Source organism: Crocuta crocuta, unplaced genomic scaffold (genome assembly GCF_008692635.1).
Source record: "Crocuta crocuta isolate KB4526 unplaced genomic scaffold, BGI_CrCroc_1.0 scaffold8, whole genome shotgun sequence".
NCBI classification, from domain to species: domain Eukaryota; kingdom Metazoa; phylum Chordata; class Mammalia; order Carnivora; family Hyaenidae; genus Crocuta; species Crocuta crocuta.
In genome coordinates this window covers 1,743,309-1,768,434 of record NW_027532162.1, presented here as the reverse complement: position 1 = coordinate 1,768,434, position 25,126 = coordinate 1,743,309, and the positions used below count along the sequence as shown (strand labels likewise).

Genomic DNA, 25,126 nt, shown 5'->3' with positions numbered 1-25,126 from the left:
TACAAGACTTTATCAGATACCTGATTTGTAATTATTTTCTCAGTCTTTGGCTTGGCTTTTTGTTTCCTTAAAAGGCTCATTTGAAGAATGGAAGTTGTTTGGATAAAGTCCAATTTATGAATTTTTTTCTTTTATGGATTGTGCTTTTGGTGTTGTATCTAAGATCTTTTTCAACCTAAGTTCGAAAAGATTTTTTCATGTTTTCTTCTAGCCGTTTTATAACTTCTGGCTTCACATTTAGTTCTGTCATCAGTTTTGAGTTAATTTTTGTATATTTGTGTATGTAAGGTATGTATCCATTTTGATTCCCCTCCCCCAAATATTTGTTTATTTTGAGAGAGAAAGAACAGGGGAGGGGAAGAGAGAGGAAGGGAGAGAACCCCAAGGAGGCTCCGCGCTGTCAATGCAGAACTCAACACAGAGCCTGGCGCAGATCCCACCAATCATGAGGTCATGACCTGAGCCAAAATCAAGAGTCAGATGCTTAACTGAGCCGCCCAGGTGCCCAAGTTTAAAAAAAAAAAAAAAAATCCATTTGTTCCAGCATCATTTGTTGATCAGATTCTATTTTCTCCATTGAATTCTGCCTTTGCACATTTGTGGAAGGAAAATCCGTTGGTCCTATTTATGTGGTTCTGTTTTTGGGACTCTGTTATGTTAATTTATATCCCTGTGTGCCAGTACCACACACTGTCTTAATTACTGAATCTTTATAATTAGTTTGATTCAGGTAGATTTTCCAGTTCTTCTTTTTTTTAAATGTTTGTTTATATTTTGAGAGGGAGAGAGAGAGCACAAGTGGGAAAGGGGCGGAGAGAGAGGGAGACAAGAATCCAAAGCAGGCTCCAGGCCTCGAGCTGTCAGCACAGAGCTGGACAGTTTTTCTTGAACTCACAAACTGTGAGATCATGACCTGAGTGGAAGTCAGACACTTAGCTGACTGGGCCACCCAGGTGCCCCTCTTTTTTTTTTTTTTTTTTAAAGGTTATTTATTTTGGGGAGAGAGTGAGTGGGAGAGGGGCAGGGAAACCAAGCAGGTTCCACACTCAGCGCAGAGCCCAAGGCAGGGCTTGATCTCAGGAACCATGAGATCTGGACCTGAGCCGAAATCAAGAGTCAGTCGCTTAACTGATTGAGCCACCCAGGCACCCCTGAAAGACGTATTTTTCAATTGTGATGTTTATTAACAATTTTGATTTTTACTTTTTAAAAAAACTATTGATCTCTTTCCTACAACTTTGCTAAAATTCATTTTAGTAACTTTTTGTAGATTCTGTAGATTTTCTACACAGATGATCAGGTCATCTGTGAATAAGACTGGTTAATTCTGCCTTTCCAATGTGGATTCCTTTTATTTATGTTTTGACTTTTGATTTTTATTTGAAATATAGCAAGACTGTATTCCATGTGGGTTCCTCGTCTTTGTTGATTTCATTTTCTTTTCAGATTATGTGTAGCGGTAACACTGAGCTATGTATAAAAAGGTGTACTCAGGGGTAAATGGGAGCATCTTTCTTTTTTCCCCTTCTCTTCCTATCTCCATCCTTTAAACCCTGATCCCACCTTGTCTGATTCATAGCATCCACGCCTTGGTTCTTTCCTTCCCACCATGACTCCATCATTTTTCTTTGAAGTCACTGCCCCATAAGTTTTACCAAAAGTATAGAAATTATTTCTTCATAATTTTAAAATTTTTTTAAATTTTTAAAATTTATTTCTGAGAGAGAGACAGCATGAGCAGGGGAGGGCTAGAGAGAGAAGGAGATACAGAATCTGAAGCAGGCTCCAGGCTCTGAGCAAGCTGTCAGCACAGAGCCCGATGCGGGGCTCGAATCCATGCATCGTGAGATCATGACCTGAGCCTTAGTTGGACGCTTAACCAACTGAGCCAGCCAGGCGCCCCAGAAATTATTTCTTACAAAAGCTGGAACATATTGATAGATAACATTAAGTAAAAGATTAGATATCTGGCAGTCTCATTAAAACAAGAATTCTTAAACCTGGCTTTATGAATTTTCTAAAAGTGTGTTTGTATTGGTGTCTGTATATGTGTGTGTGCTTATATTTCATCGAGATTTTTTTTCTGGAGAGTGGAGTCCATAACTTTCACATCCTTAGAGGAATTTATTTAAGCAAACAAACAGAAAGGTAAGAATGATACCTTTAGAATGAACAAGTTTGGGCCTACCCCATGCAAAGGTTAGTGAGATTAGTGAGCCTCTTGTGTCTTGAGTCCTCTGTACCTTTGAAGATAACGTTTAAAATGTCCCTGTTGTAGTGAGTACATGACTGTTGCCTCTGGTGAATCCAGTTACACATGTCAGCTCAGCACCTGGCACTTCTAAACCTTTGGCCTTCTCTTTTGTATCACAGATTTTTTAGAACTTGAATGCACTTAAGTTTGCTTTCAGATTAAGTATTTTTAATGCTTATTTTTTAATAAAGTAGTTAAAAGAATCTTTGGATTCCTGTTGTCAAGTCACTAAAAGTTACTCTGGCAGAGAAGGATAAGGGCACTCCCAGCTCACGCGAAGAATACGGATGCCCCGTGTTTGACAACAGAGCGTCCTAGGAGGCAGTGCTCTGACCCCTGGGCAGGAGCCATTCAGTCCTGACCCTGCCTCCTTCTACGAAATGACTTGTTGAGTTTCCTCACCCAGCAGATGAGAATAGTAAAGCTGTTTGTTAAATCAGTAAAAGACTCAGAAGTCGATCTGTTTGGGCAGACCTCAGAGCCAGCCTCACCCTGCGACAGTAGCGACGGTAGGGGTGCGGGCTCCCTTGGGGCATCTTTCAGAAAGGGTGGGTGATGCCATGATGCTCTGAGGACTGAAGATCAGAATGGTGCTGCTGTTAATCCTCGCTTGTTGTGTCTTTTAAATTATAATAAGAATTTTCTTTTTTATTTCCACCAAGCCAAACTAGCAAGACGCAGTCAAGAACGAGACAATCTTGGCATGCTGGTCTGGTCACCTAATCAGAATCTATCAGAAGCAAAACGTAAGTTTTAGAACACTTTTATTTTTCACCTCCTTTAATCAAAGGTTGTTTTTGTTTTTTGTTGTTGTTGTTGTTTTTAAATGTTTATTTTTGAGAAAGCACAAGCCGGGAAGATGCAGAGAAAGTGCAACAGAGGATCCGAAGCGGGCTTTGCACCAACCCCAGTGAGTCCGCTGTGGGGCCCAAGCTCATGGAACCATGAGATCATGACCTGAGCTGAAGTCGGATGCTCAGTTGAGACTGAGCCACCCAGGGGTCCCTGGAAGTGTGCATTTCTTTGCTGTGGCCTGTCATCAGGACTTAAAACTTCTTTTTTTTCCCCTTAATGTTTATTTATTTTGAGAGAGAGAGAGAAAGAGAGTGCAAAAAGGGTAGAGGCGATTGAGAGAGAGAGAAATGGTGAGAGAGAATCCCAAGCAGGCTCCACATATCAGCACAGAGCCCGATGTGGGGCTCAATCTCATGAACTGGGAGATCATGACCTGAGTCAAAATCAAGAAATTAGGAGTTGGACGCTTAACAGACTGAGCCACCCAGGCGCCCCAGGGCTTAAAATTCTTAACCAGTGGTTTCATTTTCCCAAAATCTGTACAAGCTAATCCTGGAGTAACTAGGAGGAAAGGCTCAGAATGGAAAGGAAAGTCTAACTTTCCCTCATCTGGGAATCTACAGACCCATACATTTCTGATTGGAGGTTAACAAAGGGCAAAACATAGGTTATCGGAAATGGGCTTTATACTGCAGGATTCCAGCTTACCTGGAAGAACTTGTGAATTGACTCTCTTATTTTATGAGTTTAAAGTTGTATTGGGATGAATACACTGAGCTGCTTTGGATTTTATTGGGGGGGGGTGGAGTCCTACAGCTATTAGTACTATTAGTTGTATATTCAAAGTTTGCTTTTTCAGCTTCTCTGTTACCTCTGCTCAAACGATACCAGCAAAACCAAATTTGTTTCAGATACATTACCATAAGTCTTTGGCAGTTTCAGAGTTTTTCTTTTCTTTAAAAAAAAAAAATATATATATATATATATTTTTTTAATGTTTATTTGTTTTTGAGAGAGCAAGGGAGAGTGTGAGCTGGGGAGAGGCAGAGGGGAGACGGGGACAGAGGATCTGAAGCGGGCTCTGTGCTGACAGCAGAAAGCCTGACGTGGGGCTTAAAGTCATGAACCGAACTGTGACATCATGACCTGAGTCGAAGTTGGACGCTCAACTGACTGAGCTACCCAGGTGCCCCCAAAGTTTTAATTTTCTTCATAAGTTAAGAGTAAAGAAAAATGAATCCCCTTTTGGAAGATTGTTCAATGGGAGTTCATAGGTGGAATTTATGGGGATTTGTAAACTTGGAAATCACATGCAGAATTTTTTGTTAATCTGTTTATTTTTCTGGAGAAAACGGACATTGAATTTTCAAAGGGGTCTTTGACAAGAATCAGTTAAGAATCTGGGCTCTAAAATAGGGTTGGGCTTGGAAAGTCACCGGTGCTAAATGTTATCAGGAAACTGTTAAAATTGTGAGTAAAGACTCAAATTCTTAGGCTTTGATCAGGATTTCCCAGAGTGTGTTTTTTAGTGTTGACAGGTTTCCACTGCTAACTAAGCGTGAGATTTGATACATATTAAATATTCTCTTCTTGTGTATTAAGTATATGTGTCAGCATATTTGGGGTGCAAAGAGCTCATATGGTAAATAAACATGTTTAATTTTGACCAAGAAGGACCCCCCCCCTTTTTTTAACCCTCCATGGAACATGGGAAGTTCAAGTACTCTTAATGGTGAATTTAGTAGTAATAAAATAATCTCAGTCTGATCTGATTTTAAGGGTATCTTAATTTTGCCTCTATCAGGCTGCTGCTTAATGAGTTTATAATGAAGAGCAGAATAGCAGAGTTTATAATGAAGAACAGAATAGCAGAAGGAAGTATATTGACATTTCTGATGTCTTTGCTGTGCTAGGGAAGACATTTTAAGTATTTCCTGTTTGTTTATTTCCCCTTTGAACCCTTGCATTAACTTAAAAAGTTAGTTCCATTTTTGAACATGTTCTTTTTAACAGAAAGCTGAAAATCTGCATCCCTGTAATTTTGTAAAGCTTTGCTTTCTGGAAGCTAAAGAAGTCTGCTTCCAGATGAGTCTTTTAGATGTTCCGGCCATCCCACCTCCTTTATGGTCCTAGTCCAAGTTAAGCCTGCCTCGCTGCTTCAGGCTTTTCCTAGATGGTTGGATTTTTGGGTGTCTCCATCTCTTGCACTCCTGGATGTTCCAGCTGGTCACAGCGTCCATCTGAGATGGTGGTGCCAGAACTCAGTATCCAGAATCACGAACATTTGTTGAGTCTCTGTGCCAAGCACTGCTCTTAATGCATTCATGCCGTACAGTAACTCAAGAGGAACTTTTTATCCCCATTTTACAGTTGGCATTCCACAAGTCAGAGAGGTTTGTAAAACTAACACAGTAAGAGGTCAGGCATTCTCCAGGTCTGCTGGGGTCATGAATGTGGTTCATGCTCTGAGTGCATCTCTCAGGGAGACCTCGTTCAGTCTCGGTGTTCTGTGTTTTGGCCACTGGCCTTTTGTTACCACAGTTCACCATTGATCAGTGCCTTTTACTCTTGTATTACCTGTTGACATCTGTGGAGCCAGGATTTAATTTTTATATTCTCTCATTTTTCCTAGACCTAGAAGAAAAGATCAGATTATGAAGAGTTAGTAGATTTTTATTCTTGTTTTTAAATTTTTTAATGCTTATTTACTTTTGAGAGAGAGACAGACAGAGACAAAATGTGGGTGGGAAAGGGGCAGAGAGAGAGGGAGACACAGAATGCAAAGCAGGCTCCAAGCTCTAAGCTGTCAGCACAGAGCCCGATGCAGGGCTCAAACTCACAAACCATGAGATCTTGACCCGAGCCAAAGTCGGATGCATAACCGACTGAGCCACCCAGGTGCTCCGAAGTTAGTAGATATTTTTAAACAACAGTATTGCCTAAAATTTGCAGTTTTAATGTAAGCCTTGAAAACGTTAGACTTTTAAAACCAGTATACACGTAACATTCACGTATTGTTGAAAGTTCAGAAGACACAGAAACTTATAAAGAAGGAACTGTTCACACATTATTCCATTACCCAGAGATAAGTGTTGTTAAACGCTTTGGGATTTTTTCCGGTCCTCTCTGTTTCCTCTTCTGTCATATAAGGGAGATGATGGTGTTTCTCCACATGTGGGTGTGTATGTGTCTGTATGTGTTGTTTTCCTGAATATTGACCCGAGCATTTCCTGCACTGTTAAATAACCATGTGCTGTTCTGTCAACACATGGATCTGGAAGCGTATCTAACCTTCTACTGAAAGTGTATGCCGTTTGGGATTTGTTGGCTGTTGTAAAAGAAAGCTGTAGTGAAAAATTGAATCCTTGAGCTTTGTCCTCTTTCGTTTTTCGCTGTTGTGTTTCTAGTATTTTCTTAAGATACAGCTCTAGGAATGGAGTGTGGGTTAATGGGAACTTGCCTAACTGCTCAAGGGTGAGGATGTGAACATGACATGGCACCTTGATGTGAGTTAGGTTCCTCTTAGTAGGCTCCCATTTGTGGAGCTTTGGGAATCATCTCGTTCTTGGCTAGTCATCTAATCATAGGCCTTAAAATGTGATTGTGGTGTGATTGCAGACAGGTATTCATGATTTTTTTCCCTTTGCACACCTATCATTTCCCACGGAACTCCCTTCCCCACAGGATATTGGCAAAGTAGAAGTCTTTTCTACTTTCCTTTCTTCTTTATTTTCAAAGGATGTCAGAGCCTTGGTTGTCCAACATTGAATGTGACTCTGTGTAGATAGGAGGTTTGGAATGCATGTAGATATATAGCAGGTGTCCCTCGTGTGTGGATGTTTGTAGATCCCTGGTTTTTCTCGTGTTTTATTTCTTCTCAAGTGGCTGTTGAGATAGAGCTCTGCCTCTTAGGGTTACTGCAAGTTTACAAAATTATTTTGGTTATTAAAATAAATGCTGTTGTAAAAATTTCACACAATACAGAATGTATAATGTAGACACTTCACCCCTCTCATAGTCACTGTGTAACATATATGCTTTTCCTAATATGTTTATGCGTATTAATAGATACATAGATTTTTTTTTTTTATCACATAGTATGAGCTGTTCAGCAGTTTGTTCTTGACAGTGTATCTGGGACTCTGTTCTATCTCAGTATATTTACAATTGCCTTGTGTTTAAATAACAAGTACGGATATCCTACGATTTGGTCTTCTTAAAAAACTGAAGTATAGTCGATACACAGTGTTCTATTAGTTTTCAGGTGGACAACATGGCGATTCGACAACCCCGTATGCTATGCTGTGGTCACCACAAGTGTGGCTGCCACCTGTCCCTGCGCGGCGGCCTTAGAGTACCTCCGTCTTCCTCACACTGTCCCTTTAATTCCTGTGACTTCCTCATTCCATAAGTGGATGTTTGTAGTATTTCAGTTCTTCTTTCTTTTTAAAACTTACTTTTTTAAGTTTTTATTTTAACCACATGGCCCTCATCACCGTAAGTGCACTCCTTAACCCCCATCACCGGTCTCACCCGGGCCCCCACTCCTGCCCTCTGGGGACCATCATTTTGTTCTCTAGGGTAAAGAGTCTGTTTCTTGGTTTTTAAACTTTTTTAAAAAGCGGTAGGGAATGTTCTTATATTAGGATAAATCCCTAGAAGTAGGGTTCCTAGGCCAAGGGGCAAATACATTATTTCTTGTTATTTCTTTCAATTCTTTTCATTTTCAAAGATAGATGTAATGTTTAGAGCAGTTTAGGTTCACAGCCAAATTGATCAGAAAGTACAGAGATTTGGGGCACCTGGGTGGCTTACTTAAGCATCTGACTCTTGATCTTGGGTCAAGTCATGATCTCATGGTTCATGGGTTTGAGCCCCGCATCGGGCCCTGCGCTGACCACCCACAGCTCACTTGGGATTCTCCCTCTCCCTCGGTCTCTGCCCCTCCCCCATGTGTATTCTCATTCTCTCTTTCTCTCTCAAAATAAACAAACTTTAAAAAAAGAAGAAAGTACAGAGATTTCCCATACACTTCTGCCCCTGCAGTGCACACCCCCACACCCCCTACCAGAGCGGTAGGTGCACTTGTAATCAGTGAACCTGCGCTGATACATCGTCCCCCAAAGAGCATAGCTTATGTTAGGATTCACTCTTGTGTTGTGTGTTCGTAGCTTCGGCACATGTATCATGACACATGTTCACTATTGTAATATCATACTGAATCTTTTCCCTGCCCTAAAAATTCTCTGTGCTCTGCCCATGCGCCCTCTCTAGTCCCGTAACTCTTGGCAACTATTGACTTTTTACTGTCTCCATAACTCTGCCTCTCTTTGGAATGTCTGGGACTTGGGATCCTATAATATGTAGCCTTTTCAGATTGGCTGTTTTGACTTAGTAGTAATATACATTTGAGGTTCTTCCCTGTCCTCCTGCTGGCTTGAAGCCCATCTTCGTAGCGCCGCACAGCACTTCCTCATCCGGAGGCCCGCAGTGTGTTTACCCCTTCCCCTGCTGAAGGTCGTCTTGGGGGCGTCCAAGTTTGGGCGGTTCTGAAGGAAGCTGCTGTAAACACGAACGTGCAGGCCTTGGTGTGGACATAAGTTTTCAGCTCCTTCGGGTAGAACCAAGGAGGAGGGTCGTTGAATTGTTTGTAAAAGTATATGTAATTTGGGGGCACCTGGGAGGCTCAGTCAGTTAAGCAGCAGACTTCGGCTCAGGTCATAATCTCCTGGTTCCTGGGTTCAGGCCCTGCATCGGGCTCTGTGCTCAGAATCTTGGGCTGGTTCGAATTCTTTGTCTTCCTGTCTCTCTGCCTGGGTGGCTCAGTCGGTTGAGAGTGACTTGGGCTCAGGTCATGATTTCATGGTCCTTGGTTTTGAGCCCTGTGTCGTGCTTTGTGCTGACAGCTCGGAGCCTGGAGCTACTTCAGATTTTGTGTCTCCTTCTCTCTGCCCCTCCCCTCCTTGTGCTCTGTCTCTCTCCCTCTCTCAAAAATGAATAAACATTAAAAAAAATAAATTAAAAATATTTAAAAATACATTTAATTTTGTAAATTAATTTTGTAAATTTTGTTCACTGCCGGCAGTGAACGACAATTCCTCTGCTCCACGTCCTTGTAAGTATTTGGTGCCGTCTGTGTGGATTTAGCCGCTCTAAATAAGTGTACAGTTTATTTCCTTTTTTAAAAAACTTTTTTTTTTAATGTTTTATTTATTTCTGAGAGAGAGAGAGAGACAGCTTGAGCAGGGGAGGGTCAGAGAGAGAGGGAGACTCAGAAGCTGAAGCAGCTCCAGGCTCTGAGCTGTCAGCACAGAGCCCGACGCGGGGCTTGAACCCACAAACTGTGAGATCATGACCTGAGCTGAAGTCGGATGCTTAACCGACTGTGCCACTCAGGCACCCCCAGTTTATTTTCTTTTAAACTAAACAATAGATATGTACAAGATAAAATATTTTACATTCTGGGTGTCTGTTAGTACTGACACGCTTTGTTTTTTTAACGGTCCTGTAATACAGGTGTTTCATAGTTAAACATTTCTAAGCAGTGCTGTAGTGAACATCTTGGAAGTGGGATTGGTAGGTCAGATGGTATGTACATTTTAAATTTATAGATTTTTCCACGTTATATGAGTGTTCCTATTTTCCAAAACGTCCCAAGTACTGGGTATATTAATTTTTTCTTTCTTTCTTTTTAATGTACTTACTTAGAAAAAGAGTATGCAAGCAGGGGAGGGGCAGAGAGAGAGAATCCTGAGCAGACTTTTTGTTGGAAGAAGTGGGGCTCAAACTCATGAACCTTGGGATCATAACCTGAGCCAAAATCAAGAGCCAGACATTTAACCAACTGAGCCATGCAGGTGTCCCTTAATTTTTTCTTTAAAAATTTTGTTTTAATTATAAATTTTCTTTTAGTGTTTAGTATTTTTGAGAGAGAGAGAGAGACAGACAGATCGTGAGTGGGGGAGAGGAGAGAGGGAGACAGAATCTGAATCTGAGCTGTCAGTCCATAGCCAGATGCGGGGCTAGAACTCACAAACCGCCAGATCATGACCTGGGACGAAGTTAGATGCTTAAGTGACTGAGCCACCCAGGGGCCCCTTAATAATTATTTTTAATTGTAGTAAAATACACATGATGTGAAATTTACCACTTTAGTCATTTCTTTACTTCCAAGTAATTTGATTATGAAATCGTAACAAGCAAATGAAATATGTTGGTTTATATTTACATCTTAACCATTTTTAAGGGTACAGTGGTATTAAGTGCATTCACACTGTTGTGTACCCAGCCTCCAGAGCTCTTTTCATCTTGCAGAACTAAAACTCTGTACTCATTAAAAATGCAGGTCTAGGGGTGCCTGGGTGGCTTAGTCGGTTAAGGGTCCGACTTTCGCTTAGGTCATGATCTCGCGGTTCGTGGGTTCGAGCCCCGCGTCGGGCTCTGTGCTGACTGCCAGCTCGGAGCCTGGAGCCTGTTTCAGTCTGTGATTCCCTCTCTCTCTGACCCTCCCCTGCTCACGCTGTCTCTCTCTCTCTCTCTCTCCTAGAAAAAAAAAAAAAATGTAGGTCTACATTTTCCCCTCCCCCAGCACCTGGCAACCACCGTTCTACTTTCTGACGCAATGAATCCGACTCCTCTGGGCACTTGGTATGCTGGGATTGTACTGTTGTGGTGACCAGCTTATTTTGCTCAGCATGATGTCCTCAGGTGTTCTCCACATTGTGGCATGTGGTACAGTTTCCTTCATTTTTATGACTGAGTGATACTCCATGGTAAGGAACGAGCACGTTTGTCTCCCGGTGACTGTTGATGGACACTTGGGTTGTTTCCACATTTTGGCTATTGTGTAAGTATCGCGCGCTAACCGATTGCGCCACTGGAGCTCCACATTTTGGCTATTGTGACTGTGACTGCTACCGCTGCGAACATGGGTGTGCAAATATCTCTTCAAGACCCTGCCTTCACTTCTTTTGGGTGTATACTTGGAAGTGGGATTGCTGGATTTGGTGATTCTATTTTTTAATTATTTTTTAATATTTTGAGGAACTGCCACCCTGTTTTCCACAGAGGCTGCTATCATTTTACATTCCCAGCAACAGTGCGTGGGGTCCCGTATCTCTACATCCTTGTCAAAGTTGTCATTTTCTGTTAGTTTTTTTAATAGTAGCTATCCTAATGGGTGTGAGGTGAGATCTCGTTGTCTGGGAATATTAATTGTGTTTTAAACTTTGCTGAACTGATAGAAAAGGATTTCATTAATTATTACTAAGGTTGAGCATCATTGTATTTTGACCTTTTTAAAAAAATGTTTGTTTATTTTGAGAGAGAGACAGTGTGCATGTGAGTCAGGGAGGGGCAGAGAGGGAGGGAGAGAGAATCCGAAGTAGGCTCCACACTGTCAGCTCAGAGCCCAACACAGGACTTGATCTTACAAACTGTGGTATCATGACCTGAACCAAGATCAAGAGTCAGACACCTAACTGCCTGAGCCACCCAGACACCTCTGTATTTTGACCTTTTAATTCTTCTGTATAGTGTCAAGCCTTATCTTATTTTTGGTTTTTTTTTTTTTTTAAAGAATTACATGTAGTTAAATTGANCCCCCCCCCCCACATCCCCGCCTTTCTTCTGCTCTCCCTCCTCCCGCCTCCTTCCTCCTTCCTCGTTACATCATTCTTCTATCTGGAATTATTTAAATCTTTCTCAGATCTTTGATTACATTAAACTCATATGGAGATGGAGATCATAGGTATGGGGGGGCGGTCCGGGGGGGCCTTTAACAGGCCTTTAAATAACTCTTGATTTTGTTTCATTGATTTATCTATTGTTTCCTGACTTGTACCATTTTTATTCTTTTTAGTGTTCTGGTTTATATATTTTTCTAGGTGAAGTTTAGGTTCATAGTTTCAAATTCTCTCCAAAAGTATCTTGATTGGGGTTATGTTGAGTTTGAGTTTATTTAGTGAGAATTGGTTTCATTCACATTTTTATTGAGCGCTTTGTGTGCTCAGTAGCATGTAGCAGGAGTTAGGGATTCAGGAAGCTTATGTTCTAGTGGAGAAAGAAGGAAAAATGAACATGGAAACAGGTAATTAAATGTATTTCCTCAAGTCCAGCTCTTCTTTTTTGGGTGCAAAAACTTGAGGTCCAGAGAAGTGAATGCGTAAGGAGCCACAGCTCATTTGTAGCCAAGTTCAGGCTAGATCTCTGGTCTCTAGGTGGCATTTATTACGCATGTGCCTTCCCATGCTGCCTCACTTAGTAAACTGCGGCCGCCCTCTTGAAGTGTTACTGCTACCACACCGGTTGCTTTGGACTGTGTCTTCAGCGAGAGCTATAGCCCTCGGGGTGTGCCTAGAAAATGTGCCTTGTCCACACACATGCTATATAGAGGAAGGATAAGCAATTCCCAGTAGCACAGACGAGAACCGCGAGGATTAAGTAGAATTATAGTAAATGATTCTGGAAAATTACTTGATGAAACAATGGCATGAGATTTAAGGGACAGAGGAGCAAATGAAGGTTGAAAAGTGGTAGAATCTGGAGGTTGGCAGATGGTGAGTGAAACGGAAAAATGTTCACTAATTGGAGATGAGGACAGTGGAGTCTCATTTTAGCATCCAGCAGCTCCTATGGGCTGTTAGCGTTCGGAGGCCCCTCAAGGGACCCAGCAGAAAGCGCTACACTTTTCCTGGCTAGGAACCGGGGAAGCATTGGCAACAGTTGACATTCTGCGTAGAATGTCGAGTGTTAAGAGTTGGCTGTGGGACAAGATGCACAAGTGTACTGCAGACCGGGGAAAGGGCGCATCTGCACCTGCTTCTCCGGGCACGAGGTGCTTTGTTTTGGAGACCTGCCTGGCTGTGGCATGTGTGGTCCTTGGGGAGGTGAGAAGCCTTGAGACTGTACGCCAAGCCTCTGGACAGCCTTGTGGTTTAGCGAAGAGCTAGGGCTGGAGACAGTGCTGATTCCGGGCAAGAGAAGATGATGCCCTCAGTAGGCTGCTGCTGTTAGAGGCTTGATCGAAATGTGGGAAGTCAGGGGCGCCTGGGGGGCTCAGTTGGCTGAGTATCTGGCTTTGGCTCAGGTCATGATCTCACAGTTTGTGGGTTGGAGCCCCACGTTGGGCCCTGCGCTGACAGCTCGGAGCCTGGAGCCTGTTTTGGATTCTGTGTCTCCCTCTCTACCCCTCGCCTGCTCGTGCTCTGTATCCCTCTCCTTCTCTCAAAAAATAAACATTAAATAAAAAAGAAATGTGGGAAGTCTAACTGGCAGTCGTCAGGAGTGTTTGAACTTGCTCAAAGGAGATGGAGATCATGGGAATGTGGGGTTTGGGGGGCGGCCCCCGGGGCCCTTGACAGGACTTTACGTAAGCAACGTGCTGTCGCACCGAGGCCCGCCTGCGCTGCTCCACCAGCGAGTCCACACGTTTGTGAAGACACCTACGAGCCACGTGGTCTCTGTGGTAGGCCATCGTCTGTCTCCCTGTTGGTTCTGCCCCTGGCCCCCACTGTGACATGCACGGATGCCCCTCCTGCTCCCATCTGTGGGCGTCCACCCTCTCCCCCCGCCCCTCGTTTCAGGCTGCCCTCCCCTGGTGTGCGCCCTGCATGCCCACCTTGCTTGCCCCAACCTAAGGGCTTTAGGGCAGGCTTCTCTCGGGGAGGCTGCCACCCTGGGTGCAGTACAGGGTTCTCTTTATATTCCCCTCTGGCCCCCACCCTCACATGTAGACCCAGCTGGGCCTGGACTTGGTGTGGTGGAGCCACCGAAAGTTAGTCAAACCAAGTGGACATGTTAGTAACAAGAAATTTCAAAACTTTTTTTTTTTAATTTTTTAATTTATTTCTGAGAGAGGGAGAGAGAGAGCGTGAGCAGGGGAGGGGCAGAGAGAGAGGGAGACACAGAATCTGAAGTGGCTCCAGGCTCTGAGCTGGCAGCACAGAGCCCGACGTGGGGCTCAAACCCATGAATCGTGAGATCATGACCTGAGCTGAAGTTGGATGCTGAACCAACTGAGCTCCCCAGGCGCCCCAAAACGTTTTTGTTTTTGTTTTTACTGGACAGTCTTGTTTTCTTTGAAACGTATAGTTAGGCCAGATCTTATTCCCAGTCCGGTTCACTTTATTGTTTTAATTTAAAACAACAAGTTTACCGAAGTCAAATGTAATGCAAAGCTGTGGCCTGAGGAAGCACAGCTCGGAAGGCAGTTTCAGGAGAGGGGCTGGTTAGGAGCAGGACAATCGGAGGGCACTTTTTGTTGTTTGACTCTCCGTATGGCAGGGCTTGGCTCTAGAAGGTGAATCTGAGCCAGAGGACAAGCCAGCGTGCACCTGTGCCCACTGTGCCGCCTCCTGAGGAAGCAGATTTCCCAGACTCCGCTGCACTCGCCTTGGGGGTAGAAATTTGCAGGGTAATGCTGGCTGTTGGGAATCAGGAAAACAGATGGTCCCGCTCATTTACGCATCGTGTACTTTATAGGTTATATGTAATCAGTGCTTTTGCAGTTATTTAAGTGTTTGATTGCATTTTGTTTTTATTTTATAAAAATGAGAAACTGGTACTAAGCACAGATCCCCATGTTAAAATTGACATAGATGGGAATCATTAGCTAACTCCAGAGACCGTCAAGCTGGGTGATTATTTTTGAAGCTGGCTGACTATTGACTATAAAGAAAAAAAAATTAACACATACAACATGCTAGACATATAGAATTTAAAGATGTGTCAAAAAGCAAATTCAAATTAGAGATTTTTAAATTTCTTTTTAATGTTTATGTTTGAGAGAGAGACAGACATAGAGACAGAGCAGGAGTGGGGGAAGGGCAGAGAGAGAGAGGGAGACACAGACTGAAGGAGGTTCAGGCTGTCGGCACACAGGCTCCGAGCTGTCAGCACAGAGCCTGATGCGGGGCCCAAACCCATGAACCGTGAGATTGTGACCTGAGTCCAAGTCAGACACTTAACCTACTGAGCCCCCAGGTGCCCAAATGAGAGATCGTAAAACAAGCTCTAGCTTTCTTGGAGTAACCTTCCTTGGACCTGCAGCAACACAAGTGCTTGTCTAGGGCGCTTGACTTCAGTCCCCGTCGTCAAGATTATATTGTGTGTGACAGTTTCATACGTATATAGTACATTTTTAAACTTTCAAGTAAATACCTAACACACATCAAGAATCTGTTCAGAACATTCCAGTGGCTTTCCAGCTCACTGTGGTGTCAGAGGACCAGACAGTGGGCCACAAGGCCCTACACAGTCTGACTCCACTTTCGAGCCTTTTCTGTTCCTTTGTCTGGAATACGCTTTTCCCGAACGTCCTCAGGGCGCTCTTCCTCAGTTCCTCCTCCTCACGGCTTGTGCGTCCACTAGCAGAGAGGCTTTCCTTGACCACACTCTGAAATGAGAGTTCCCCGGCCTTAACCTTGCTCCATTTCCCTCATTGTATTTATATGTCCTCTGACGTAGCATTTCTTCTGTTGTCTGTCCACTGAAAACTGACGAGGAGCGTGGTGTGTTTGCTCCGGTCTCCGGCATCCTCTTGGCACATGGAGGGAGTACGATAAATACTCGCCAGTGAATGAGGAAATGATGGGGCCGTGGACTCTCTTCTGTATGAAGATTTGCAAATACAGGCTTTTCAGCTGTTCTTTTCCTGCATCTTGGTCATCTGGAATCCTCCAGCATCTTCGTTGCCACCACCTAATGACCATTTGTTTACATGTTTGAGAGTTGTGTCTGTGCTACACTGGGCGGCGCCAGAAGGGACAGCCTGGCAAGTCCCTGTGCAAGTGTGGCTCACAGTGTGATGGGGGCGTGCCCTGATGAGTTATACGGTCGTTCACAGGAGGGAAAAGTGTGCCTAACATTCTTACCTGCAGGTTCATTGACTGGAATGTGTGTAGTGGTAGGATCAGCCACTACTGGCCTTCGTTTTCAGCTTTCTAGAAATAAATGGCTTTCAAAGTAATATTGAAGAAGAAAACAAAACGGGAGGCATCACCATCCCAGACTTGAGCCTCTACTACAGAGTTGTCATCATCAAGACAGTATGGCATTGGCACAAAAACAGACACATAGACCAATGGAATAGAATAGAGAACTCAGAACTGGACCCACAAATGTATGGCCAACTAATCTTTGACAAAGCAGGAAAGAGTATCCAATGGAAAAAAGACAGCCTCTTTAACAGATGGTGCTGGGAGAACTGGACAGCAACATGCAGAAGAATGAAATTAGGTCATTTTCTTTTTTTTTTTTAATTTTTTANAATGAGCACTGGGTGTTATATGTAAACCAACTTGACAATAAACTAAGGAAAAAAAATAAATGGCTTTCAGAGAGCTTGATAATTGCCATGTTTTTTAGTGTATGAAAATTATCTTTATCATTTTTATTATTTAAGTATTTAGAGTTAGGTAAAATGATCAGAACTTACTAGAAAAGACAGAGCTGGATTTACAGACGATAGTCGAAGCCTACAGTTAAATTTCAAAGGTTACTCTACCCTTTCATCATATCGGTGTGTCTTACCATCATCCTTTTCCACTTAAAGAATTTCATCTTGCTATAGTTTATCCTTTCTGTTCACAGTGGTCATTTGCTTCTTCTTCTTTATTATTACAACGATTACTGCTGGGAACTTTCTTCGACTTATTAGTTCTTGATATCCATTCAAAATGTAGATATTCATGGGGCGCCTGGGTGGCTTAGTCGGTTAAGCGGCGACTTTCGCTTAGGTCATGATCTCACGGTTCGTGGGTTCGAGCCCCGCGTCGGGCTATGTGCTGACTGCCGGCTCAGAGCCTGGAGCCTGTTTCAGTCTGTGACTCCCTCTCTCTCTGACCCTCCCCTGCTAATGCTGTCTCTCTCTCTCCCCGCTAGAAATAAAAAAAAAAAAAAAACCATTAAAAAAAAAATGTAGATATTCAACCCTGAGATCAGTGCCAAAGTATTTTCCAAAGTGGTCAAACTGGTTCATACTGCTGCCAATAAAATGCAAAATTTATTTGCTTCATGTCCTTGCCAATAATTGCTGCTGTTGGACTTCTGCATCTCAGACCATCCAGTGAGTTGAACACTGTTCTCATACCAAGGAATTTTGCTATTTTTGTTAGGTGTGATAGTGGTATTGTGGTTCTGTTAAACCTTGGGACGCCTGTCTGGCTCAGTTGGAAGAGCATGTGACTTGATCTCTCAGGGTTGTGAGTTCGAGCCCCATGTTGGGTATAGAGATTACTTAAATAAGACTTTAAAAAAATGCATGTTGTATATATGTGGGGATGAGATAACTGAGATTTACTTAAATTCTTGAAGACAATGTAAAGCACGTTTTGGGGTCAACTGGCCAGATTGGAATACAGACACAGATTGTTGCTTAAATGTTGGATGTACTGCTCTGTGGTTATGTAAGAGAATACACCTACTCTTCCAAGATACAGGCCGGGGATTTAAGAGTATGGAGGCATAAGTATGACACTCTCCAGTGGTTCAGAAAAGGCATTACATATGTACACACAAGCTTGTTTTTATTATTAAAAATAGCCTATAATTCCTTTACCTCATCACATGGGTATAACCAATGTTAAAACTTGGCTTTCATGTCCTTTTTTAATGCTTCTGTGTGCTCTGATTTTAAGCCTAAATAGGTCATATTGTAAATAATAGTTTTTCAACTTTCATTTTCCTGTAATTAAACATTAAACTGAGTTTTGATCCCTGAATAATATCCCGTCAAATAGCTCAATGTATTTCACCATGTACCCATTCTTGAATGTTCCTATATTTTCAGTTTTTCCCTACTATAAATAACAAATGAGTAAGCAGGAATTTATAATGTCCTTTTCCAGTAGAAAAGAAAGACTTCCTTGATTCTGCAGATCAAGTTTCCCAGTTAAATGCGTTCAGAGTTCTTTTTCTCTGACACTGATGACAATTGGAGTTAATTATTTGTGTAATGATTTCTCAGGCATCCAGACCGAGCTCCATGAAGGCCGGTTGTTTTCATCCTGACTGTGTGAGCAGCACTGGGCACATAGTCGACCTGAAGATTCATTGAATCAGTGGAGAAGGGTTAAATACAAAATACAGAAATTAAATATAAAAATACTACCTTTCTGCCACCTGCTTTGAAAGCTCCTGTTTCTTTACTGATCGAACCGCCCCCTCCCCCCACCCCAAAGATTCAGGCTGTGGAAGTGGAAGTGGTGGGACATACAGCTCTGGCGGAAAATCCTGCCCACTCCCAACAAGCACGCCATCCTCCCCTAGCCCCGTTCTCCAGCACTGTGCGGTGTGACCTCCGTTTCCAGAGTTCAGGAAGCCAGGGCCCACCAAGTGGAAGTGACCTTGCATCAGGTCGTGTTCCTGCGCACTTCCCAGAACCCAGCCCTCCTCTGTGTTTGCGCTGGCCGGTTCTTTTCTGTGTCCTTGTACACGATGGGCCACACTGAGGGGGGGACCACGTTAGACGTAGGCCCCTGTAACTCAGGGCTTATAGATCCACTGTAAGGAGTCACTAGGATTTGCAGGCTTGGAAACCTTTCTTCTGACCGCCTCTGCCTTTCCTTGCTGGTAACTCCTCTGCAGAAGGTGGGCCTGAACTCGCTCATTCAGCAGAGAACCTTTGTATGGTCACTGAAAGGAAATTTATTTGCATGATTGAAATTCACAACTCCCGTATTCGCTGACCTCCTTTTATACAGTAAAAATATGAAAAAGCACATTTCTTCCTATGTCTATGATCCTGATATTCTCTGATCTTTTTAATACCAAAACCTAAAGATTTTATGCTGGTTGAAGTGCTTTTTATCACATTAAAATGAAGAATGTTAACTAAACTCATGTTCTCTACATGAATATAATGCTCTAGTTCACCAGTTCTCAAAATCATTGGGGCATTGTTAAAGCAAACCAGAACATCTAGAGTGTAGTCAGTTCTTCCCTTGATCAGGTGTGTTCATTTCCTCAGAATTCACCACCGTATATGTGTGCCTTTTCTCTATGCCCATCATGCGTTATAAAAACTACCTATACATCCATGCACGTGTGTATGTACACATGTACACATGTACACACATACATGGAAACACATGTATGTGTATGAAGGCGGGTGGAGCACAGGGTCAGTATTTCAGAGAAGTTTCTTGGCTGTTGCTCATGGATCAGGACCAGGAACCACTGCACTGGAGGACATGGGCCTCTCCTGGGGTTCAGGGACTGGGTTTCCCTCGATAACCTGATTTCTGTGGCTGTAGAGTACAGTCTGCCTCCAATTCAATTCCACACGTGTTGATGAAGGAGTTCATTTTAGTGATACGTCACATTTGAATATTTAGCTCCTCTGCTGCTTTGTAAAAGATTCGGACAGGATTTCTTCTCTTACTCTTGTCCAGTAGATGAGGAAATGGGTTTTAGCCTGTAAGCTCCTAACGGAAATCAAGGACAGAGGGCTCTTTCCACTGTCACCGCTACGAACTTAATGAGTGAACTTGTAATGTCCCTTCTACTGTCTGGGAATGCTGCCTTTACTAAAGACAGATGCAGACCTCGTTTTGAGCATTGTTACTTCTGCTCACACCGTACAAAGGAAAACACCTATGAGAGAAATAATTTTGAGTACACAGGTGCCTGCTTGGGGACATGGTCCTCATGCAGGTTGACTTTATGCAAGAGACACAAAGGGATAGTGGGTCGCTGTGCTGATTTATTCTTCACCTTAGGCTTTGGGCATTTTTAAGGGAAAGGTGGTTATTGTCACAGTTAACAACTAAGCATCATTCTAGTGATGGTCAGTTTTGAAAACACAAGAGATCGTATCTGTGTGGTTCTGGAAGGCACAGGAATATATGAGAGCTGGAATAAAGGTGGAGATATGTACTTGCCTTTTCCTATTGGAAGTTTTTGTTTTTTTTATTTTTAGAGAGAGCGCGTGCGCAAGGCAGGGAGAAAGTCTGAGGGAGAGGGGGAGAATCTTTTTTTTTTTACAAATAGTTTATTGTCAGGTTGGTTTCCATATAACACCCAGTGCTCATCCCCACAAGTGCCCTCCTCCATGCCCGTCACCCCCCTCCCCCCACACACCCTTCAGTCCTCAGTTTGTTCTCAGCATTCAAGAGTCTCTCATGGTTTGCCAGAGAGGGAGAGTCTTAAGTCAGCTCCATGCTCAGCATGAGTTGGACACCTAGCTTGAACCCATGACCCTGAGGCCATGACCTGCGCCGAAACCCAGAGTTGGATGCTCAACCAGCTCAACCCAGAGTTGGATCCAATAAGTGGCCCTTATTGAATAAGTTTTTTTAATGCAGCACACAAAACATTTAAATTTAACATGAAAAAAAAATTTTTTTTTTTTTAATATTTTTTTATTTATTTCTAGGAGAGAGAGAGAGACAGCGTGAGCAGGGGAGGGTCAGAGAGAGAGGGAGTCACAGACTGAAACAGGCTCCAGGCTCTGAGCTGGCAGTCAGCACATAGCCCGACGCGGGGCTCGAACCCACGAACCGCGAGATCATGACCTAAGCGAAAGTCGGACGCTTAACCGACTAAGCCACCCAGGCGCCCCATGAAAAAATTTTTTTAAACTACTCATAAAATGTTATCCCTGGAACCACTTTTAAGGTCATAATAGTCAATCCACCGAACTTCCGATGAGGAAGGCGTAGAACTTCTCTACAGTCATACAAGCTGGTACTGGTTGGAGGGGGATGGAGACGTACAGATCAGGTAGCAATAGATGCCAGATGCTGGATTTAGTAAGTGTGGTTTGGTTTATTTTTGAGAGATGATGGGGGGGGGCAGACAAAGGGACAGAGGATCTGAAGTGGGCTCTGAGCTGACAGCAGAGAGCCCCATGTGGGGTTGGAACCCACCAACCGTGAGATCATGACCTGAATGAAGTTGGATGTTCAACAAGCTGAGCCACCCCAGCGCCCTGGTATTTATATTTCTTTTTTCCACTTGATCAGATTGTCTTGAGACTGAGTTGGACTTTATAGTATTTACTGGAGTGTGTGTGTGGGGGGGTGATTTTTCTGTAAAGTGGGATTTTTAACAAAACTACAAAACAACATCTTCATAAAAAAAAAAGAAAGTACATTTTTGACTAGGAAGGACTGGTTCATTGTTTCACGTTGGCGTGTCTTGTTCCTTGTGCGCCCTCCCCTGCCCAGGGGGAATCGTTGGGATGTTAGCTGTAGTACTGTCTTTGCCCACCAGGTGGCATAATTGCTTTACTTGAATGACTTCAGCTCTTTTTGATTCTCAGTGAGTTACAGTGATAACTCATTTCTTATTTTCTTAATAAAAGGAGATGACACGGTATGAAGAAAATTTTGGCATGCTCAATTTGAGTTATGGGAGAGAAATTGGTGCCACGTTTCCTTTGTGGTGAGAATGCTACTGCAAATGTCAGGATAATAAAAATTTTTTAAAACTGTATTTAAGGTTATAGTTTTGTCCTCAACCCGTCTTATGGTGTCAGGCTCTTGCTCTGAATAGAATATGCAAGATCACAAGGTGTCCTGAGTCTGCAGTGTCTAGATGAGGGAGTGGGGTGGGGAGGGCTCAGGTTACCGTGGCAACTTTCATCCGCATTCTTCCCTTTCCTGCAGCTGAGTTTGAGACTGTCACTAACGGTACTAAGGACATTTCATTCATCGGATTGAAACATGAATATAGAAACAAGTGAGACCTCCCACGAGGCAGCCATTTGCCCGTTACCCTCACTTTCCATCACTTCCTTCATCAACCGCCGCTTCATTTTCTTAACTCCATGCAAGCGGCATGGACTGTGTGGGCTCGCCTGGCTCAGTTCTCTGTGCCCTTTGCTTAGGAGGTGGGATAGCCCGAGAGGGTTAATATTTATTACAGGTGCTGTGGTCACGTACTGTGTGTGTGGATGGAAGTCCTAGCTCTGCTGTTTCCCAGCTGTGTGACCTTGGCCACATTGCTTCTCTGAGCTTTAGTTTCTTTCTTTAGGAATGGGACTGATCATGGAAATACTGGAGAGGATTACAGAGAATCCTCATAAAGAAGTTTAGAACAGTGGCTGACACATAGTAAATTCGCAGATAGTAACTACTGTTACTAATCAGTATAGCTATTGAATTTTTAGGAAGCTTATCTTGATATAACATCATGATCATTATTGTTTACTGAGTATTTTGGATCTCATGCCAGTCTGCATCTATACTGTTGTTCTCTGTATTTCTGTTCTCTCTACTTGTGTTGTTTCAAGCTACTTCAGGAAATCAGTCCATTTTTCTTCCGTGTTTTGGCCTGCTCCCTAGTACAGTGTTCTGCACATAGTAAGGGTAGTTCAAGAAATGTTTGAGAAGGCTTTAGGAATTTTGTAAATTTTTCTGATGAATCTCACACACAGTCTGCCTTTAAGTGATGTTACCCCAAAACAGAACTCCTTTACCTGGGCCTTCTGTGATGCTGAGTTCTTGTCAGAAAAGCCAGTGGTTTGTACAGCCTGTGTTCTTCTTAGAGAATCGAAGTGACACGTGTCTTTATCCATTATAACTTAAGATAGACGGTTCTCCTTGGTTGTTTCCTTAGGAATAGTCAAGTTTTAAAAAATACTGTGTTATACAAAGATAGAGTGGTTTTTGAAGGAGAGCACACCAAGTGACTGATTTTTCTGCTTAGAAGGTCCGGTCACCTGCTTGCACCCAGGCGCCTGCCTGGTCCTGCCCCCGTGCGGGGGGGGGGGGGGCTGGCGCGCCTGACGACCAGACCCTTGCCTGCGTCCTGGCATTTTCTTAAGCCACGTGGACTTGCAGCAGCGGCCTAATCGCAGCGTACTTAGTGCCCCCGCCTGCAGGGCTCCTCACGCCCAGATTGGGGTGGCCTCTGGTTAACCTTTAATTTTTTAGAGATGAAATCAAGATTACTGCTGCCAGAGATGAGAAAGTACTGGAAAGGTCCCCAAGGAGCCCCGGGTTCGCTATTTTAGAGCTTTGGTCTCAGGCAGCTTGTATTGCTCTTGCCTCCCTTCCTGACACGTCCGTTACCCACCAGCTAACGTACGTGGTCACCCGGTCCCCCTTCGTTTTTGTGAAGGCGTTTGGGAGTGGGTCTTACCGGCTTAGGTTGAAAGCTTATTTTTGCTTAAGGAAAGCACGTGGGAGGTTTTGAAAATGCACGCTTCCCACCTTCGTCATGCCCTGCCGGCAGCTCCCGGCACGCTGTGTAAAGGGGCAGGGCAGGTGGTAGAGAAGGCACTGGAGGCCGTAGAAGCCGTGGCCGGTCACCCTTGTCCCCCGGCTGGGAAGGGGGCAGGAGGCAGGAGCTGAGGACTCTGCACGCGCAGCAGCGAGGCGGTGAGGGACACGGCTGGCGGCGGCAGCCTGCGTGCACACAGCCCTGTGCTGGATGAAGTCCGGTCTTCCACGTTCCGGGAGGGCTGCCTGCTCTGCGTAGTCTGCAGTTAGGTGATGGCGCAGCGTTGCTGGCGAGAGCTACTTCCCGGGAAGGTCAGGAAAGTTGCTGAAGGTAACACGGTGGAGCCCTGTGCTCGGCCACCACCGCCTGTGAGCTGCTTTCGTCCAGAGCCGGAGCCAAGATGGGACCTCCCACACCTGACCCGCGCTGCCTTTTCACTTGGTGGAAAAGAACCTTTTTCTTCTGTGACATCGTGCACGTGACAGCGCTCCCAGCATTCATTTAACATATTGTTTATCTGATCTTCGTTGGATGCTGGGGACAATGACAAGAATGAAAATTGTATTTTTGCTGGTGGGCGTCAGATGGTAATTTTTTGGCAAGTTGCAAGGCTCCCCACATATTAACTTGCTTTGTCCTGCCTTCAGGTCACCTGGTAGAGATACAGGTGACTTCCCCTAAGTGGCTCTGATAAAGTGCTTTCTTCCTTTGCTTTAGATTTGAGTCCTCAGGGCAGTCTACAAGAAAATCGAAAAGAGGAGTGATTTTAAAGGTTACTTATTAAGAACACCTTGCTGTTTACAGCTCGGAAAGTGTTCTGCCCAAACTTGGCTATAATGCTCAGAATCCACTTTTAGTCCATTTTACTGTTCCTGTCACCAGCTAATAATTTTCCTGTTAAAAAGCAAAGCAGATGAAAATAGAGTAGCATCCAAAGAATGCTTCGTTTTCCTTGTAATTTAAAAAATTTTTTAATGTTTTATTTATTTCTGAGAAAGAGAGAGAGAGGGAGAAAGGGGCAGCGTGAGCAGAGGAGGGTCAGAGAGAGAGGGAGACACAGAATCGGAAGCAGGCTCCAGGCTCTGAGCTGTCAGCACAGACCCCGACATGGGGCTTGAACCCACAAACCACGAGATCATGACCTGAGCTGAAGTCGGACGCTTAGCCGTCTGAGCCATCCAGGCGCCCCTCCTTGTAATTTTTAAACTAAATCCGGTTGGAGACATGGGGACAGGCTTACTGGCCCTGTTGCTGATGCAGCAGAAAGGACTCCTGAACAGAGAACAGTGGGCAGGGCGGGTTCCTGGGGCAGTGCACTGTGGGGCCTGCCCCCTGCCCGGCTCAGACATGGGTGCGCGGGTTTGCTCGCAGATCACATGACTGAGCGGTGGCTGTGCACACATCAAGCGTTCCTCACTCGGCGAAGGTAAATGGCCGTGTCTGGACATTTGTACGCTTGTGGAGTTGAGATTGTACAGCAGAAGTTTGAGGTTCATTTGCAAGATATCTATGAGAAGAAACCACCCTCCCAGCAGACCCTCCCCAGGGTTGACCCTCAGTTCACTGTAGATTGCTTTCCCCTCTGCCCGTACACAGGTCTCTTTACTTAGTTTTATCATCCAACCTGCAGTTTTTCCGCCGAGGTCCCCGTGTGAGCCACGTGGCCTCACCGTTCATCAACATTGTACGTAAAGCTTAGGGCATTTTTCTCTTACGTGGCATAACCCAGCCTATTGTGAAATAAATCAGCAAGGGACACACTTTGGAATAATTCCTCCCCATTTTTAAGATCACCCGTTCCAACTTTTGTGACAGACCAGGGTCATTTAGTTTGTCGTTTGCTGACTCTTGGGTAAATAGGAATTTTACTACAGTTGAACCTTGAACAACGTGGGGTGCCAACACCCTGTG

General features: G+C 43.9%; 1 protein-coding gene across 1 annotated transcript in view; it reads left to right on the top strand.

Annotated features, from left to right (window-relative positions):
• The first annotated feature begins 2,912 nt into the window (after positions 1-2,912).
• The window catches only part of RCOR1 (REST corepressor 1), a 46,636-nt gene continuing 24,422 nt past the window's right edge, over positions 2,913-25,126 (top strand). Inside the window, exon 1 of the mRNA XM_077776457.1 lies at positions 2,913-3,000. Coding sequence (XP_077632583.1) covers positions 2,958-3,000 — 43 coding nt within the window. The 5' untranslated portion in view covers positions 2,913-2,957. The remainder of the gene's footprint in view (positions 3,001-25,126) is intronic.